General features: G+C 45.9%; 1 protein-coding gene across 1 annotated transcript in view; it reads left to right on the top strand.

Moving 5' to 3' along the window:
- Fam135b (family with sequence similarity 135 member B) overlaps positions 1-14,877 on the top strand; it is a 190,191-nt gene extending 175,314 nt beyond the window's left edge. Inside the window, exons 14-19 of the mRNA XM_077105577.1 lie at positions 2,032-2,123; positions 4,722-4,819; positions 6,083-6,234; positions 8,586-8,696; positions 10,890-11,003; positions 14,672-14,877. Of these exons, the coding sequence (XP_076961692.1) occupies positions 2,032-2,123; positions 4,722-4,819; positions 6,083-6,234; positions 8,586-8,696; positions 10,890-11,003; positions 14,672-14,877 (773 nt within the window). The remainder of the gene's footprint in view (positions 1-2,031; positions 2,124-4,721; positions 4,820-6,082; positions 6,235-8,585; positions 8,697-10,889; positions 11,004-14,671) is intronic.
- The last annotated feature ends 357 nt before the right edge of the window (positions 14,878-15,234 follow it).

Genomic DNA, 15,234 nt, shown 5'->3' with positions numbered 1-15,234 from the left:
AAGAAGTGAAGTGAATGAATAGATGAAGTACTGGGCTGAGTACTTTAGTGCAGTTCAGGAATCGATGGACCCCCAAGTTAAGACAATGATACAAACAAAGGAAGAAATGGAATAGAACGAATAAAGGATTCCCCGAGGAGCTCGGGTCAGTGGTCAGTACCGTTGCTGCCTGTTTTTACTCACCTCTTACCTTGAGGGCACCCTTGTATGCCAGACACTTTGCTGAGTTCTGAGATTGGCAGGGACAAAGAATAAATTTCTCACTCATTCGTTCAACATCACACATGACAGGCATGTACCTCTCACTTAGGCTCCGTTAAGTCACGAGGAGGCAAGACTCTCAATTTCTTTGTTAAAATCAGAAATCTGGTTGGGCAAGGGGCTGTTACCTTGCTGTGACCAAGCCCAGGGAGCACAGGCATGCTCTAAAGGTAGAGCAGCTACTGTACCGTGTCAGAGCTGCCGCGGTCGATTCTGCTGTCACCTGGGCAACGGGTCATTGGGAAGACAACTGATATCTAAGCCAGGTTTCATTGGAAGGTGACTTCTGTAGTTCAGAGGGCATTGTCCAGACTCTTCGGAATTTTCTAGGTTCTGTTTTTTGAAATTTGATTTGCAAGTGTATAGTTATATTGACAGAGGACTGATATGCAGGTAACAGTCCTGGCTGCTTACACACCTTCCCGCAGTGCAAAAGGCCCAAGATTCCTGCTCTTGTAAGGGTTCTCAGTTTAGCACCTCATGAAATCAGATTTTCTGACAATGCTTTAAGTTTCAGAATGTTCCTTCTCCATTAATAGCTGTAGAAAAGGGGAACATTTTAATCCCTTTAATTCCTCATACTAAATATAGGTGCTTGAGACATTTGTTTTTAAGGATGCATCCTTGGAATGCCAAACAAAGGTGACAGTGAGACCAAAGAGCACAAGGTTACTGACAGAATTGAAGGAAGGGATGGATAATATTTAATCTCATTACATAAAATGCACATATTTCTCAAAATAACATGCCATTTTTGATGATGGTTCTACAGGCATGGGTGTGTACTGTGATAGGTCACCAAAACGGGTGGCATCTGGGCCATCTAGGCATATCCATCCTTAAAGAAGAGGGGTCCTCCCAGGCCTGGGGTTCCTCTGGGCACCGTAGCCCTCCTTTGAATCACTGGGTATTTTCATAAGGAATGATGTGAAACTATTTGAAACCTTAACCTGTGGGGTTTGTTCATGTGCAGGGCAGAGAATCTAAGTATCCAAGTGAGTAGCTCCTGGCTTTCTGCTGCATAGGCCTTCCAGCTGAGGAATGGGCCAAACTTTGATTTAGATGCAACTAGACCCCTGTGACCTGCATGAAATTTATGCCTAAAAATGTATTGTTGTATAAAATCTGTTTTCCACATGACTTTGATCTCAGGAGTGCACTCCCTGTGTCTTGTGTGTCTGTTATTAGTGACAGCCTCAAGTTCTACGTCTATTCTTCCTCTCCTCCTGATGTGCTATTGAGCATCATGGAGGTTGCTCTTCCAAGACTGTGGTGCCTGAGGGAGATTCTTATTCTATTTAGATATCTCTGCCGTGGTTGACCCTTTATGGGGGCTACTAACTGCCTATAAATGACAGAGCTGGACAGTCTTTGTATTAAGCAAGTAATTCAAGTGGGGCTTGTTGGCGTCACATTGTGCCACATCAGCTATTAGGTAGCACCACTTACAAAACATCCTGGGGGCAGGGAGAATTTGACAAGGAAAAAGAAGAGGTGGTGTTTCCAGCCATCCCTGCCTAGAGCATTTACAAACCACATGGTAGAAGATGAGGGGATGACTCCATTGAGGTAGGATGTCTCTGAAGGAGCAGCCTCTGTTGTGTGCAAGGGGAGGAAGAAAGGAACTTGGTTTAGTTGTTTTTATGATCTGATTAAAATATAATGGGGAAAATCCAATGGGAATGGAGGAAATGGGGGAAGGAGTTCCTTGTTCCACCTTGTAAATGATTAACTATGGGAATGGGGTGGGGGCTTATCTGTCATTTTCAGGGAACAGTGCAGACCTCCGGCTGGTAAAGACTTTCATAGAGCTGGGGCTCCCTGGAGGAAAACTGGACTTCCTCATGTCTGAAAAGAATCAGGTATGACAACAAGAACATCAGAACTGAAGGAGCAGGGCTCCTGCTACAGGCACCACGATGGTCTCTGTACACACAGATGGGAGAGAATCTGGAAAAGAACACTGGCCAGCCCTGGGATGTTTGGAGAGAAAACTCGTATTGTTCTTTGGGAGGGCTGGGAAAGAGTAAGAAATGAAAACGGGAGTCAGTTGACTTGTGCCCTTTAGCCTCACAGGGCATTCAGGTGGGGGTCAATTATTTGGAGATCTGTATCTATGCCAGGAAGGAAGGGCATTTAATTTGCATCTGAATAACTAAAGAAGCTGTGTCCAGGCAGCTCTGCCGTACAAGTGACCTATGAGGTCTTTGCCATTTTAAGGTAGATGGAGCCTGGGCCCTAATGAGATGTGTTTATCATTGAGAACTTACTCAATCTATGACCAGAGCTGGTGCTGTCTGGAAGTGTTGTTGTTGATTGCCACCCACCATGGAACTTGAGTATCCTTTGGAGGAATAGAACTGTTTATGCCTGAAGGGTCCCATAACCACTGGGGATGGTAATTATGCAGAGGACCACCAGCTGGCAAACCCTGGGAGGTCATGTCTCACTCCCCAACTGTTAGTGCTCAATCTGTTGCCTTTCCTTGTACGTCCCATATTCAAGGCCACACTACATGCAGGGTAAAGAAGTATAGCATAAGGAAGGGTAAAGAGAACCATTACTTGAGCACTTATCATGTACAGGGTGTTCTGTCCCTGTTGCCTCCTTCCATCTTCACAGCAGTTTCGTTGCTTGTCAGTACCACCCTCTGCTTTCAGAAGGGTAGCAGAGACTCTGCGAGTTAGGCAGGCTCCATCGTCACTCTGAGCTGGAGAGGAAGATGCCATTCATGATGTGTGCACTTGCATGACTTCCAGAAGATCATGCATGTGCACACATGGCTTTAACATGTGCCCAAGTATGATCTGGTCCTAACAGAGGTTACCCAGGGCCTCAGAGGTGAATGAGATGCTCTTGTCAGGAAGATGCATATGGTGAGTGAGGGAAGTCTGCCCTTCAGTGTGTGTCCACTGTTCTATGATTAAGTCCTAGGATAGCTGGGCTCCACCTGGATTCCCCAGGAGCCTGGGGGCCCTCAGGATCTTTCTCTCCCTCATCTGGAGGAGCTGATCACCTTGCACTAATTATTTCCAAGATGCACTGTTTAATATATGACAAAAATCATATAAGCTGGCCTGTTTGCAGTATACTTCTTTTTAAACACCTTGGTTGGTTCTGTTTTTAAACCTGATGAAATTTCCAGAGCACTTCTCATCATAGTCCATTTCAATCTCATAATTACAACCAACTTATTTTTAAATAAATAATATGCTAAAGCAGAAATGTACAAGTGAAGAAACAGTACCTAAAAGCCTGGGGGTAATAATAAGAACCTTATCTGAGCCCTACTACTTATATTTTAATCAATCTTTAAAGTGATGCTAAAAAATAGGCCACATTCTCACCCTTTAAGAGATCAGGTTTGGGTAAAGAGATTGACCACATTATAAGCATGTGGGAATACATCATAATGAATCCCAGTATTCTGTATGATTCTAATGCATCAATATTAAAAAGAGAGAGAGAGAGAGAGAGAGAGAGAGAGAGAGAGAGAGATTAGAAGACTTAGGTTCAGTCCAAGGCCCAGATTCCCTGGGGAGAGGAGCTGCAAACCTGGATCTTCTCATCCCATGGCATCTCACCAGTGTGCTCCCCTCCTCTGGTGCCTCCAGGCTCACTCACGGGCAGGTGACGGGGAACACAAAGGCCTTCTGTCCGTCATCTCTTTCTCTGGATACGCTCTCTCCTCTGACACCCTGGTGTATGTTCATGAGACCTCTTGTCCATGTTTTCAGGCCTGGAGCTCGATACAGCTCCAGGGAGCCCAAGACATCGGTCAGCTCCACGTCTGAGGGACTTTAGTCTGTCTGCTTGTTTATAGACATTAACCCTCAATCTTCCCTGTGGCTTCCACCCGTATTTGCAAAAATTATTCATTGAAGTTAGAAAAACCAAGTGAACACATCTTCTTCCCCTTCAAGTACCTGCCTTTCAAATGATCAAAGGCCTGGGTGTCATTTCCCCTCTTCCTTTGATCCTCCTGTGTCACTGGACCATGTTTCCTAGGACATGGATGGCTTTATGATCCTTCCCAAAGCTGCTGTCTTCCTCTGGACAGGGCCTTGGAGCTTTACCTAAAGCCATGTGGGGGGAAGGGTGGGGGCTTTGGAGTCAAGCCTGTCCTCAGGAGAATCCTGGATCACTCCAGGTGCGTGAGTGGCCTTCCTCTCCCAGCCTGTCTCCTCCTCTGTGAGCCAGTGGGCATGTGTGAGACACCATGCACGTGCCCTGACAGTGGACGTCTTCAGCTATTCCACCTCCCCTTCCAGGCTCCTAAGTGAAGATCCCAAGTTTCTTCATCAGAGCACCAATCTGTGGGCCCTTTATCCAAAGTCCAATCTCAACATCAGCTTGGGCATGTTCCCAGATTGCATCTCAATGTTTGATAGAAGAAGATGCTTAGGCGCAGAGTCCTCAGCCAGGACTTCTCCCAACACCTGTTTTCCTCTCTCTTCCAGACAGACACGTTTGCAGATTTTGATACCATGACGGATCGATTACTGGATGAAATCATTCAGCACATTCAGTTGTACAACCTCTCCATATCCCGAATTAGGTAAAAGGAAGCCACAGGTAGCTAATGCTAAGGGAAAGGGTAGGGACTTTTTAAAAATTTTTTTATTTCACACAGTGTGCAGCTTCCATGTTTGGAATGATGCCTTCTGAAAACCACTGGGATAACTTAACCTGGTTTTTGAAGGCGTTGATTTTCTTTAGAAAGGAGCAACAGGGATGGTTGACACACTCATCTGCCATAGTCGTGTTGGGGAGTACACATGGGTTCACTTAGTGTAAAGAGTATCGGACTTAACACAGAAGTCCCTGGGTGTGATTTCCTGTTCTAAACACATACGAGTTTGAATCCTGACTCTCACGCATAGCAGGTGTGTGACCTTTGCAGGCCTTCTCTTCTGCTAATTGGACTATCGCTGAGAAGACCTGTGGAAAAGCGAAAGGCATTGCCTGCCCAATGCCAGGGCTTTATGGGTGCTAATTTTATCCTCACCCCATAACTTGAGCATGGGGATTTCTAGATAGAGGGCTAAGCCCTCAGTGTCTCCCTGTTTAGCCTTCAGAGAGCAACTATCATTTCTTCATCCCACCATGAGTATTCTGAGGACGGGTGAGAATGGAAGGACACAACTAGCCAATGCCATCTCCTCAACTAACATGCTCATATTTGCTGGTTTTGTTCTTCTTGTGAGGCGAGGTGGCATGGTGCACTCTCACATACCAGAGCTTCAATAAGCATTTATCTACGTGACAAGTAAGAATGTGTTGAGTCTAAGGTCCGTGGAAGTGCTGGACTTGAGCACAGCATGCAAGAGGGTGTCAAGCACAACAGGCACGGGGAGCAGGCATAGGAGAGGAGGAAGGGGGCAGACCTGGAGAGGCAGTCCGCGGCCAGCTAGGACGGGTCACACAGGCCAGGCTCAGGGTTAGGATTTCATCTTGTAAATGGCCAGGAGAGTTCATGCTCAGCTGCATGTTTCAGAAAGAAGGCTCCCTGGCCTCAGTGAACTGAGCAGGGCTGTGGGGGCCAGCCATCAAGGGAGGCTGCGGAAATAACCCAGAGCTGGGCCACATTGTCCCGTGACCAGCCTGGCACAGAGCTCCCCTTCCCGAGGATCCTGATCATCTCTCTGAACGTGGCACGAGTCTGGAGCCCTGTTGAGGAGGAACGGCAGCCCTGTTATTTTGCCACTTTCCCTGTGTCCAGTGAGGGGCAGGACACTAAGGCCTCAGAGCTCCTGGCACTGTTCCCCCCAGCAGCTGGCCCTTGCTGACGTACTCACGTGCACGCTTCATCTCTCGACAGCTTCATTGGCCATTCTCTTGGCAACATCATCATCCGATCTGTCCTCACCCGGCCCCGGTTCCGGTATTACCTCAACAAACTCCACACGTTCCTGTCACTGTCTGGGCCTCACCTGGGGACCTTGTACAACAACAGCACCCTGGTTAGTACAGGTAAGGCTTTCCTCAACATTAATATGGGACATCAAAGTGGAGGCAGAACTTCTTGCAGCTTTGGGGCCTCTTCCAGGCATGGGAGGGAAGAAAGAGACCTGGGCTTAGAAACATGGCCTTCATTGTCAGGTCTGTGAGGTTAGACCAGATGGTTTCCAAAATCATGTCTGCCTTCAGATTTCTGTGGACAAAATGGTCATGTCCCCAAGGTCCTTTTGGAATAGGTAGATGAGGCATGACGTCATGATGTGAAGAACACGTCACTGCCAGGAGAAGCGTCTGGTCAAGTTCTGAGTCAGATATTTTGCGGAGGGCTCTGGCTAAGACATTTGGTCCTATGCAATTTAGATTATTTACTGTAAAATGGAGATCATGGTTGCATGTATGTATGTTTATGTGTATGTGTCTATTGTTTATGTATATGTGTATGTGTGTATATATATATAGGCATGTACATGAAACATGCATGTGTAAACATGTATATAAATATATGTATGCATGTATAGGCATCCCTCAGTATCTGTAGCAATTGATTCCATGACCCCAACAGAAACCAAAAGCCAAGGGATGCTCAAGTTCCTTATCTAAAATGACAGCATATTTGCAACACCTGTGCATATCCTCCTACATGCTTTAATGATCTCAGGACTACTTTTAATGCCTAATACACTGTGGATGTTCTGCAAGCAGTTGTTATACTATATTGTTTAGGAAACAAAGACAATAAAAATTCACATGTTCATTACAGACACACTTTTGTTCCAAATAATTTTGAGCCTGCAGTTGGTTGAATCTGGAGATGTAGAGCTCACAAGCACAGAGGGCTGGCTGCATCTATAGTGTGTGAGGGGCTGTGTGCATGTGTGTATCAGAGACTCGTAGAGAATTAAGGAGGAGGTAGAAAAAAGAGGTTGGAGAAGGAGCAGAGCTTCCAGGGCAGGAAGTGGCTGGGAGAGTGTTCTGGGCGACAGATACGGTGTCCATTACAACATAGAAGCATGGCAGAATCAGCAAACTTCTAGAAATTATTTGTGACAGAAATACAGCCTTCTCTGGGGTGGGCCTCAAGAGATGCTAGATGGAGTGCCCAGCTAGAGCCCTGGATGAAGGGCTTTGCATGACACGGCAGGATAGTGCTAATGGTTTTTTTAAAAAATTATTCTTATTAATTATGCATGATATTAGAATATATTTTGATATATTATTATACATATATGGAATACAACTTCTTATTTTTCTGGTTGTACCTGATGTAGAATTCCACTGGTCCTGTAATCATATATGCATGTAGGATAGTGATGTCTGATTCATTCTACAATTGTTCTTATTCCCATTTCCCTTCCCTTCTTTATCCCCTTTGTCTAATCCAAAGTACCTCTATTCATCCATTAGTTCCCTCCCTCCACCACTTATTGTGATTAGCATCCAAATATCAGAAATAATGGGGGTTTTAACTGAGGAAACAGCATGGTTTGGTGTATGGAAGTCACTGAATCTTATATAATGATAAATAATGTATTAAACCATATTCCTGATAAACACTTCATAGTTGCTGATTATCTAAACCCATTAAGTGGCATTAGGGACACCTCTAATAGGCTCCCTCCCTGCCAATATGCTGCCCACTGCCATACTGGGGCAGTGCTGTCCATATACTCCAATGTTTTCCTCTTGGAACTTTTGCTTTGAAGCTGCTTTGATGACCCTACCTATGAGCATGAGCTATTCGACACTTTGATACGTACCACAAAGTCCTTTCCTCTGCCACTCTGGCTTTTCTTTGCAAATCTGGGAAACCAGCTTCCAATAACCGCCCCACACTAGGGAGTCTAGAGTGGTCTCCTGCAGTCTGTACTACTTCGTCCCCAGGCACGTCACCTAGTGGCTGTTGAGATACGGATGCACATTGTGAATTACTCATTTCCTTGGGTTGTTGTCAGTTTGTGTGTTTGCTGTCCGCACTGACCCTCATCAGTGTTAGTGTGTGCCTAAGCAGAGCCGAATGGATGGGCTCTGAAATGGAATGTTTCTTATAGTTTTCCAAGAATCTAAACGGCTTGTAAGGAACATTCTATTATTCTATTCTATGTACTTTGCATGTTGGGACTGTTTCTTTGGCTTTCTCTTCAGAAGGAGGTTGAAAGAGTTCTTTGACAGTTCCGTGACTCTAGAAGCCCACTGCCATATTGTTTGCAGGATGATTTTATGGCTGCCAGTTTATAAGAAGACAAATTTACCTCTGTAACTTCCCAACTCTTGGCTAAAATTCCTATTGCTTTCTTCTCTTAAGTTAACTGGATTTTTTTTGCTTTTTTGGTTTCCATTTGTTTTCTTTTGTTTTTGTCTTCTAGGCTTGTGGCTCATGCAGAAATTAAAGAAATCTGGGTCACTTCTGCAGCTGACCTTCAGGGATAATGCTGATTTACGCAAATGCTTCCTGTACCAACTAAGCCAAAAAACAGGTGGGTGTTTCCCTCAGCAGCTGTGGATCCTCCTCCTGAGATACACATTAGCTTTGATGCTGTGTCATTGCATGAGAGCCTCTATTCTGAGGCTAAACCATGAACAGCCACAGGCGGAGGCCTGGTAGGACCCTACAGAAAGTTGAGAATGCACTGGGGCTTGCCAAAGTTGGGTATGGTGAGGAGATCCAGGGAGCTAAGCCTCTTCTACCTTGGAAGCCATAGTTACCAGGAGCTCAGCTTCCCTTGCCCCTCCCCATGTGGCACGTGAGAGAGGAGAGCCACAGAGTGTGCAGAATCACTGCAACACACAGAAGTGCCAGCTTCTGTTTCCCATCAGCCCTTGAGTATTGTAAGTGCACAGGTCCAGGGTCTGTGTGCCAGCCACACTCAGGTACAGATCAACCTACAAAAAGAACAGACAGGACACCGTGTGTGCGTGGTGACTAAGTCCTAGAGAGGACTGTCACACAGGCCTGACCTTACACCTCCACCCACTGTGTCACAGGAAGCAGAAAGGCATTGAAACTCTGCCAGCACATGGGAATGACCACAGAGGACAGGGTTGATGGTGGCTGAGTGGCTGTGTAAGGAGTAGAGCCACTGATGGATCAGCCTGCCCTATGTGGTCCTACCAGCTGACCTTGCCCAGGGTCAGCTCCAGGTACCCTGTCCTCCACCCTCTGTGTACCCCTGTGGGGACTGCTGCACCTCCAAGAATGTGCATCCAGAAGGCCCAGGCTGATGTGTAGCCAGGGCAAGTTTCTGTCCTCCTTCTTTCCTCAGTGTTTCAAGCTGAATGATTTTATCCCCTGTTGGGGAGACAGGACTGGCCAGAGGAGAAGTGGGACTGTGCGTGGTCACCACGAGGTTTCAGCTTGTCCCAACCATGGAGAGCTGAGGTGACCCCACAGAGCTGTCCTGGAGTGGGTGAGGGGTCAGCCAAATCCTCCCTGCTTCCAAGTCTTCCAGCCATTGATGGTGGCCATGCCCAGTGTGTGCTCCTGAGGTGTGATCTAGGATTCAGGGACCCACTTGTGGAGGGATACTGAGAGCCATCAATGTCCTCCTGCACAGCAGAAGCTGGGTTGAGAAGGGCCCTGTGCTGACCAGAACCTGGGCTGTGCACACACTCCCTGGACACGGGGATAGGCTCTGGGAACTGCAGGATGTGTTGTGGTGACCTCTAGGTCTCCACGTGAGGACACGTCAGCAAGAGCAGGCTGGAGGAGAGGGCTTAGTTGTAGGACTATTTACCTAAAGCAAGTGACATAATGAGCTGAAATCACAGGGCTGCTGTGGATGGAGAGGAGGAGAAGCAGAAAACTCAGACGTCCTCGCAAAATCCTTAGTACTCCTGCCCTCAGAGGCTTGCTCTTTCTTTCTCTCTCTCTCTCTCTCTCTCTCTCTCTCCCTCCTCCCTCTTTCTTTCTTTCTTTCTTTCTTTCTTTCTTTCTTTCTTTCTTTCTTTCTTTCTTTCTTTCTTTCTCTCTCTCTCTCTCCCTCCCTCCCTCCCTCCCTCCCTCCCTCTCTCTCTCTCTCTCTCTCTCTCTCTCTCTCTCTCTCTCTCTCTCTCTCTCCCTCCCTCCCTCCCTCCCTCCCTCCCTCCCTCCCTCTCTTTCTTTCTTTCTTTCTTTCTTTCTTTCTTTCTTTCTTTCTTTCTTTCTTTCTTTCTTTCTCTCTCTTTCTCTCTCTCCCTCCCTCTTTCTTTCTTTCTTTCTTTCTTTCTTTCTTTCTTTCTTTCTTTCTTTCTCTCTCTCTCTCTTTCTCTCTCTCTCCCTCCCTCCCTCCCTCCCTCCCTCTTTCTTTCTTTCTTTCTTTCTTTCTTTCTTTCTTTCTTTCTTTCTCTTTCTTTCTTTCTTTTTTCTTTCTTTTTCTTTCTTTTTCTTTCTGTCACATACATGCTTCTTTTTTCTTACTGTTGCTTGATATATGTGTCCTTAGTTTCTGTGGCTAAGACACCTTCCCTCCAAGGGTAAAAGCCCCAGTGCATTCTCAACTTCTTGTAGGGTCCTACCAGGCCCCTGCCCTGGGCTGTGCACGGTTTAGCCTCAGAACAGAGGCTCTCATGCAATGACACCAGGGCCTTGTATCTCCTCATCGGTCCCCTCTGGAGAAGTCTGTACAATATGAGCAAATGGAGGGTAAGTGGAAGCCACCTGAGTCAGGCACTCACCCAGCTCCTCGTTACAGGGCTGCAGTATTTTAAAAACGTTGTGCTGGTTGCTTCCCCCCAAGACCGCTATGTGCCATTTCATTCAGCCAGGATTGAGATGTGCAAAACCGCCCTCAAAGACAGACACACAGGTAAGCACCCTTGAATTCCTTTAAGGGTTTTCTGATTTAAAAAGCAAAAATAAATTCATTAAGTTGACTATTCTTATCAGGGACAGCAGGGCTCTGGCTGATCCTGGAACAGAATACTGGTACAGAGTACCATATATATATAGTATATAGCAGGGCAGAATCAGGGAGGACCCATGGAGGTGGCCCTTGGGCTGGATGTTAAAGGAAAGGCCTTGCAGGCAACCAGGAGAGGGCATGGGCTGGCGCTCCTGGTTTCCTTCGATATGGTTTATTCTATGTCAGACATTTGGATTGTTTTTATTTTCAAGTAAGTGTCTTATTGTGTGACATTTAAAAAAATTGTCTGCCAAAAGCCCAAGATTTGGCACTAAAAATAAATCAATCAGTGAACATTTCTACTGGGACCTAGGAAAACCAACAGGAATTTTGATGACAAATATTTGAAATGCAATTTCACGTGCAAAATAACATTGTATTTTTTCATGTGTGATATATGCACCTAAATGTAACTTGAGGCACATCACCAAATGATGCTGTCGTTCTGAAAAATGTTCACTTATAGAACATTTAGAGAAATGGAATCTATTTCAACAAACCAGGATCATATCTAATGGTACCTGTACCACTACTCACATTTCACGCATTTCTGAAAGTCTCCTTTTGTATGTATGTCGTATTAAAAGTCAGAATTTTGCATCATGACTCAGTTTAACGTGATGTCCTCTTCATTTGTCTGCATTAACAATACCACACATATAAGCTCATTTTCATAATTGGCTTTATTTATGAATATATTATAATTAACAATTTCCTCATCTTTGGACATATAGGTTGGACATATAGGTTCCAGAAGAATTAAAAAAATTATTAGAAAGTGCAGTGTGGCAAAAGCCTTTGTGTGTATGTTTGTTACAGGTCTAAATATGTCATTCAGGTGGACTCCCAGTCCTGGTGTCATTGAGGGAAAGACATTAACGAGCTACATCTCTTTAAGATGTTTGCCAAGTTGTCTTCAAAGTTGTACATTCAGTGTACTTTACTATCTATCTCACTCTCCTACCTCTGCGATGAAGTATTAAAGGTATTTGATAATAATTTTTCAACCTAAACTTTCAGGTATTGGTACTTTTCTCACACATACTTTTTTCCTTTCTTATTTTTTCTAATTGCCCACGGGACACCTTTGTACTCACTGCCTGTGTCCTATTCCCAGTGCAGATTTGATCAAACACGGGCATGGCAGAAATCTCTGGACTATTGTTCTCATGAGGGCACTTGCTAAGATCTCCTGCCTACGTTCATATCTCCCTACCATAGAGAAGCAGCTCTGGGGTCAGGGCTCCCCAAGTCCTCACACTGTGTCAAACCTGAGCCGGTTCCCAGTTTGTAAATACAGTTTGTTGGAACAGCCACACCATTCATTTATGAGCTGCGCATGGCTGCCTTCTTGCTACAGAGTTAAGCTGAGTGGTCATGACGTGGTGTGCCTGGGAGGCCTTAGGTGCACTGGGAATGTCCACCCTGGCTTGAGTAGCAAGCTGCACCCTTGGTCACTATATGCCGCACACCCCTGTCCATGGTTCAGCTCATGCAGTCTTCACAGTGGCCTTTGCTGAGGGTATCCTCGCTCCAGATTTACAGATGAGAATGCCAAGGTCTCTGGAGGGTGAGAGCAGGGAGTTCTGTAGCTGGCACAAAGGTACCACGGCTAAGACAAACCTTGATGTCTCTCCGCTCCACTTGGAAGTAGTTCCTCGAGGTTGACAGAATCCCGTATTCTCAAAGGATGCTAATAGACATCTTAAACACGCTACCTAAGTTCACATTTGCTGTCATGCTTTTAAGTAAGCATCAAATAAATGAAGCTTAATTGGCAAATTAAAAAATAGCACACGCTTTTATATAGAATTTAATTCATGTTCGGTTGTTGATGTCGTTGCTTTTTTTGAAGTACAACTATTTCTGTTTTTCAAAAGTTCTGGAATAAAGTGCTTCCCAGCTTTGGCAGTGTCTTTGTGTCACTCTTGGCTCATGGGCCTAACTGCCCTGTAGATGACTCCCACCTCTCCCAGAAGTCAGTCCAGTGCTTCCCTGGAGAAGAGTCATGAATGGCCTGCTGTGTAGGTTTCCAAAGTCCCCAAGGAATTCCTCAGGTGTCACTATCTGAGCAGAAAATTATCTGGTTGATGACCACTACATTTTGAGTGACTTTTTTTCTGTTTTTTAAATCGACCTCAGGCCTTCACTACTTGTACAGTTTGATCAAATTACGATATTGATGTAATGATAATGCACTTTCATTTTCATCTATCAAAACCTGCATGGATTCTCCCTGGTATTCATAGACACCATTTTAAAGGGCACAGAATTATTTAACTGGCCAGTGAAGTGTGGTTTTCTTGAACATTCCTTCATGATAAGTTCTGATTGACTTCCACTTTCTCTCTGAAAGGAACACTTTACCCACTAAAGTGTATGACATGGTACCTTGACAGCCTTTCATTAACGACCGTAATGCCTACTGTTCTAAAACAGTAATGGCGTCTTGCAAAGGATTATACCCTTTATTTTTCAGGTCAAGATAAGATGAGGACAGAGATTTCACAACCAAATCCCTAGTTATTTTTAATTGACATTTCAACGTCTCCTATTTTGAAATTCCTCCAAAAAATCCAAAGAAGGTGATGGGAGGAGGAAATAAGCAATGTTCTGTAGTGTGAAGGGTCCACTGCCCTTCCCCGACTGAGGAAGCAGAGCTCCAAATGGTGTCCCTTGCCGAAAATAGTCTGAACTCTCACATGGGGGAGAGTTGGAGGGCGGGGTCAGGGGAGCTTCTGGAGTGGGGCTGGTGGCTGTTAGACTCAGTGTAAGAGTGGTCCCTCTCAGTGCACACCCTGGGCTGCCACACTAGACCATGTCATGTGGAGTGGACACCTGGAGGCCATGTCTAAGCCTCTGGGCATTGCCTCTCCTGTGTGTCAAAATTAAGGCATCTTAGCACTCGGGATTACCCCAAAGGGTGCACTGCATCATATAAAAGTGGTCATGAACAGCGTCACAGTCAGAAGAACAGGGCTCGGTGTGCGTTGTGGACAGGTGTGCAAATGTGCTCAATGGTCATCATCACTGGATAGCTCTGTGGGTCCTACCGACTGAGGCAAAGCTGCCACTGAGTGACTTTTTAGACACAAACACAGATGATCATGACTTCCAATTATCAAGATAAGACAAGCCCCAACCACCAACCATCCAGAGCCCCTGCATCGCCCTCTTCTCCCAGGCCCTCAGCATCAGGATAGACGGCGCAATGCCAGATGGCTTGTATGAGGTGTGACCTGCTTCCAGCCTCTGTTGGGATTCGTCTCCCTTCGCTGGGTCTCCAAGAATGGAGTTTGAGTCTCTGAGGGTCCTCCTTGGTGTCCTCCTTCCCTGTCCCTGCAGAGAGGACAGCCATCCACTGAAAACCCCTCCCACTTCTACTGATTTTGGTTCAAGGGCCCACAGAGCACTGCCTGGAGCTCTCTTCTCATCCTTTGCTCTTATTTCATATTTATTTCACAAACTTTTAGAGCAGCAATAAGATCCTGACCCAGGCGCACACAGTCAGTGCCTGCAGATTCCACTGCCAACTCGTCTACCGGCTTCATCTGTTTCTTTCCTCCTTCCAGGGCCAGTTTATGCGGAAATGATCAACAACCTTCTGGGCCCTCTGATTGAAGCCAAGGACTGCACTTTAATCCGGCACAACGTGTTCCACGCCCTGCCCAACACTGCCAACACCCTGATCGGCCGAGCCGCTCACATCGCGGTGCTGGATTCCGAACTTTTCCTAGAGAAGTTTTTCTTGGTGGCAGGACTCAACTATTTCAAGTAGTGGCTGTGAGGGAGCAGGCCTGGGGTAGCCCTCCAGAAGTGTTAAGGTGAACTGAGTGCTTTTGCTGGGGCACATGCTCCCTCTGCCATGCCAGGATGGAGTAGCAGGAGAGGTGTGGGGATGGAGCTGGGTAGAACTGAACCCTAGTGGTGCTTCTGTTTAGAGATCTGGGAACACAGAGTGTAAAAGACAACAATCTTTGCTTGAATTTGTCTAGCCACGTGGAGTCTCTTTTAAGATGCTTTCTAGGAAAAATAGGGGAAAATAAAGAAAAAACGCTTGGAGTAGGAGAGAGCCCCCCTTCTTCACCCTCATGGCTCGCGGACAGGTTGCTCCAGTTGAACTGTCCAACATGTT

This window comes from Callospermophilus lateralis, chromosome 16, assembly GCF_048772815.1.
Source record: "Callospermophilus lateralis isolate mCalLat2 chromosome 16, mCalLat2.hap1, whole genome shotgun sequence".
Taxonomy (NCBI): Eukaryota; Metazoa; Chordata; class Mammalia; order Rodentia; family Sciuridae; genus Callospermophilus; species Callospermophilus lateralis.
This window is presented reverse-complemented; position numbering and strand designations above follow the sequence as displayed.